This window comes from Sinocyclocheilus rhinocerous, unplaced genomic scaffold, assembly GCF_001515625.1.
Source record: "Sinocyclocheilus rhinocerous isolate Xijiao unplaced genomic scaffold, SAMN03320098_v1.1 scaffold2753, whole genome shotgun sequence".
Classification (NCBI taxonomy): Eukaryota; Metazoa; Chordata; class Actinopteri; order Cypriniformes; family Cyprinidae; genus Sinocyclocheilus; species Sinocyclocheilus rhinocerous.
This window is the reverse complement of record NW_015633528.1, coordinates 8,886-13,299: the sequence shown is the minus strand read 5'-3', so window position 1 is coordinate 13,299 and position 4,414 is coordinate 8,886. Positions and strand designations below refer to the sequence as shown.

General features: G+C 40.9%; 1 protein-coding gene across 2 annotated transcripts in view; it reads right to left on the bottom strand.

Moving 5' to 3' along the window:
- Positions 1 to 557: 557 nt before the first annotated feature.
- LOC107744210 (ETS transcription factor ERG) overlaps positions 558 to 4,414 on the bottom strand; it is an 11,197-nt gene continuing 7,340 nt past the window's right edge. For both annotated transcript variants that reach the window (XM_016557734.1, XM_016557735.1), the window contains exons 4-5: positions 3,620 to 3,667; positions 558 to 1,304 (exon numbers count right to left, since the gene is read on the bottom strand). In XM_016557734.1, the coding sequence (XP_016413220.1) occupies positions 784 to 1,304; positions 3,620 to 3,667 (569 nt within the window). In that variant the 3' untranslated portion in view covers positions 558 to 783. The remainder of the gene's footprint in view (positions 1,305 to 3,619; positions 3,668 to 4,414) is intronic.

Sequence of the window (4,414 nt, the reverse complement as noted above, 5' to 3'; positions counted from 1 at the left end):
TGTGTGTGTGTGTTTGAGTGTGTGTGTGTTTGAGTCTGTGTGTGAGTGAGTGTGTGTGTGTGTGTGTGTGTGTGAATGTGTGTGTGTGTTGTGGCAACAGTCTCTAGTCTGTTTATAAAGCTCCATCAGACAATGAGGGCTCAAAACAATTAGAAAACGGTTGTTGAAAATAGTTTATTAAAATGATTCAGTAGAAAACCATATAATTTATCCAAATATATGTTTTCTTCCCTTTGTCAACAATCTCAGAGCATCAGGGCTTGTGACTGAACTGATGTGATCTGGGTTCAGTCGGTTTGAGCCAGCGTCAGTCTAACACACACGTGTTCACTGTACAGAGAATCACGCCACGCTCCGTATCTCTACATCTCTGATTACATGTCTGTTCGGCTGGCTGAGATCAACTCGTAGTGTTTAAATGCATAAGTTATATATCAATTATATAAAAAGAATTAATACACTGAATTTTATACTTCAATCTAACAAACGCACAGCGTTTGCGACTCGGATCATAGTCATAATAATTAATAATAATACAAATACTGGTATCTTTGTGGCTATTGCTACAGATATACCCCAGCGACTTAACACTGCTTTTGTGCTGCAGGGTCACATATAGACCAGTAAGTACTTGCTCATGCAGCGGCTCATTAACAGCCCCGTTTACACTTTCACATTCCCGCTAAACTCCTGGATCTGCGAGCGGATCGCAGATGTTTTCTCCGGCGGCGGCGCACGGTTTGCTCTCTCCAGTCTGGTGTGTTCTTGAGATGTTTGAGATGTCTAGTAGTAGGAGCCCAGATGCGAGGGCATGTGCGCGGCGGGGTGTCGCGGTCCGCTGTAGATTCCCGCCGCCGCCGGAGCGTTCCAGTACGGACCCGGGCCGCCGAAGAAGCCGGACGAGGCGACGTTCATGGCCTGAGTGTGTGGAGACACGAAGCTCATCTTCTGCGGGTGCGGGTACGTGCTCATGTAGGACAGCTCAGCGGGGTACTTGTAGATGGAGGAGTCGGGCGGATGCGGCTGCAGGGCCTGCGCGATGCCGTGGAAGTCGAACTTGTAGGCGTAGCGCTTGCCGTGCACTTTGGTCATGATGTTCTTGTCGTAGTAGTAGCGCATGGCTCGGCTCATCTTGTCGTAGTTCATGTTGGGCTTGCTCTTCCTCTCGCCCCAGCGCCGCGCCACCTCGTCCGGATCCGTCATCTTGAACTCGCCGTTGGTTCCTTCCCACGTGATGCAGGACGAGTTGGAGCTGTTGGAGAGAAGCTCCAGGAGGAACTGCCACAGCTGGATCTGACCCGAACCTGAAACACACAATCATCTAGATCAGTGTTTCTCAACCATATTTGTCTTATTTAACATATTTAATTATTGCAGGTTTGTATAATATTCTGAGTTTGCATTTGACTGTTTTTATTGATTGTGAGGAACACTGAATGTGTTTGTGTGCAGTGAGATGAGTAAACACATGTTGATATTGAGTCTAGAACTACAGTAAGATCATGTTCACACACAACGCTCTGCACTTACTCCTGATTTCTGTCACCATGGCAACACCAGAGCTGTCACTCAGTACATGGAAACAAAGTAACTGGCGTTACTTATTTGAAAAAATAACTCAGATGTTTCCTTCTGAGGAACTGCCACAGCTGGATCTGACCCGAACCTGAAACACACACACACACACACACACACACACCTCAACTATATTACCACTAGGGTTGTCCATTCAGGGCCAGATTTACTAAACAGGGAAAATTAGCGTTAGAGCGCAGTTCCATAAAAGCGCAGATGGGAGGGAAAATTCTGCGGGTGATTTACTAACAATGCGCACACACTGCAAAAAAAAATTTTCTTAGTATTTTTGTCTTGTTTTCTATCTAAACATTCTTGAATCAAGATGCATTTACTTGACAAGTATAATGATTTAAGATATTAAGTCTTGTTTTCTAAAAAGGTTTAGGTTTTCCTTAAAACAAGCAAAAATATCTGCCAATGGGGTAAGAAAAATAATCTTAATTCAAAGGCTAAACAAGATTATTTTCCTTGCCACATTGGCAGATATTTTTGCTTGTTTTAATTAAAAACTAAATTTTTTTTTACAGAAAACAAGACATAATATCTTAAGTCATTTTACTTGTACAGTAAATTCATCTTGATTTAAGAATTTTTAGATATTTATACTAGAAAACAAGACAAAAATACTAAGAGAATAATTTTTTGCAGTACATTAAAGAACGCAGCAGATAATTTCCATAATGACCAGTGCAATCTATCGAGAGCAAACTACCACCTGCTTTAAGACAAGCTTTTTTGGGGCATTAAATAATGGCGCAAATACCAATAATTTGACAAGTGCAAACGTTAGTAAATCGCGTTGCATGATTCATTTTAATACTCTCCTCCCATAAATTTTGCGTCTGAAAGGGAAACTCCTACCAATGCATATTCAAAAATGTCAAGTGCAAAAATAACTGCGTCCACGCCTTTTCAGTTCTAATTCTTCACTGCGCGTCTTTAGTAAAACCTGACAGTAGTCTTTTAACGCCAAATGATGAAAAATAGCCTTTGGCTAATTCTGGTACATTTACAGGAATGTTTTATTAATGTACAATGTCCCTGTCAACTAAATAAATAAAATAAAATTTAAAAAAAGATAGTTTGCACTGCCGCTTTATACAAAACAGATTGTGTCAAAGCAGCTTTACAGTGTCAGGAAAATAGTTTGTCAATAAAAAAGAGTGCATGACTGGAAACGTGACATTGATTTATACAACTGTTTAGTAAACAAGAAGTTAATATTGTGTTATATTTTAGACACATTTTTGTCAACATTGTCTGTTTTTGGTCATTTTGCAAATCAAAGCCACAGCAGAACATCTCTGATCAACACACAGCAGTGATTCATTACTGAATGAATCCATGTTTTGAATGAAATGAGTGAGTCAGTGCTTCAGTGACTCGTTCATAAAGAGTCACTTGCTTCATTGCTTCATTTCAGCCATTTGGACAAATCAGTTGAATGAATGATTCAATGACTTACTCATTAAAACCGCCACCTACTGGCACTTTTAGTTTCATATTTATAGTATCTTTTCATTTAAAAAAAAAACATTTTATATTTCAATATTAAATTTTTTCTGTTGAATCAATACATTTCTTTCTAAACCTAATTCTTTGTAATGTCTATTCAGTGCTTTTCTCATTTAACACATTAATGAATAAATTATCTTTTGGGGGGTAATTTCTCAGCCCAAACTGATGTGTGATTAAGTAATTGGCACATCATGTAATTAACTAGATTTAAAAAAATTTAACATCTTGGCAGCCCTATTTATCAAACAGCTGTTTATATAAATTTGGATATGTAAGTATATCCAAATTTATTTGCATACATACAGTACGTAAAACAATATATACTATATAGTGTATCTCACCTGCTTGATTGTTTATATTGTAACAAAATGTAACTATTATTGTCCAGCTCTAATCTGATAATTGCAACTATAATGCATGAAGGTATTAAGATATTATAAATATTAACATCATAAGTTTTTGTAATGATGCTTTAAAACAATGCGTGAAAAGCACTTAACAAATACATTTACATTTGACTCACCTGGATTCGCCAGTCTGCTGCTTGTCGGCCCTAAAATCTGATACAGATCTAAGAAGAAGATGACAAACAAACATGAGAGACCATCCTAGTGATGCACTTCAGCTGATGTATGCTTTATTTGATTAAAATAAAGTAGTGCTGTCAAACGATTAATCACGATTAAGTACAAACACATATTATGTAAACAAAAACTTTTATTTTGGATACGATTAATCGCGATTAATTGTACTGCGATCGCAAAGAACGTCTCGGTTACGTATGTAACCCTCGTTCCCTGAAGGCACCAATCGACGAACAGGTTCCACTTCAGCGCGTAGGCGTGCCTCGTAGAGGGTGCTCTAGCTGAAGTGATGGTGTTAACTACCGCTGGGGGCAGATCACCTAGAACCTCCGCGTCCCGTCCAGAGACCACACGTGGAGATTCCACAGGTCCGGGCGCGGGTGCCAGAGGGTGCCCCCTCTCTGAGAAAGGAGATCCTTCCTCAGAGGAATAAGTCAAGGAGGGGAGCATTAGTTCTGGGAACCAAGTCCGACTGGGCCAGTACGGCGCTACTAAGAGGACATGCTCCTCGTCCTCCCTGACCTTGCACAGGGTCTGTGCGAGAAGGCTCACTGGGGGAAACGCATACTTGCGTAGGCCCCGAGGCCAGCTGTGTGCCAGCGCGTCCGTGCCGAGGGTCCCCTCGGCCAGGGAGTAAAACAGCTGGCAGTGGGAGGTGTCCGGGGAGGCAAACAGGTCTACCTGAGCATCTCCGAAGCATCAGCTGGACTGTCTCGGGGTGGAGTCGCCATTCT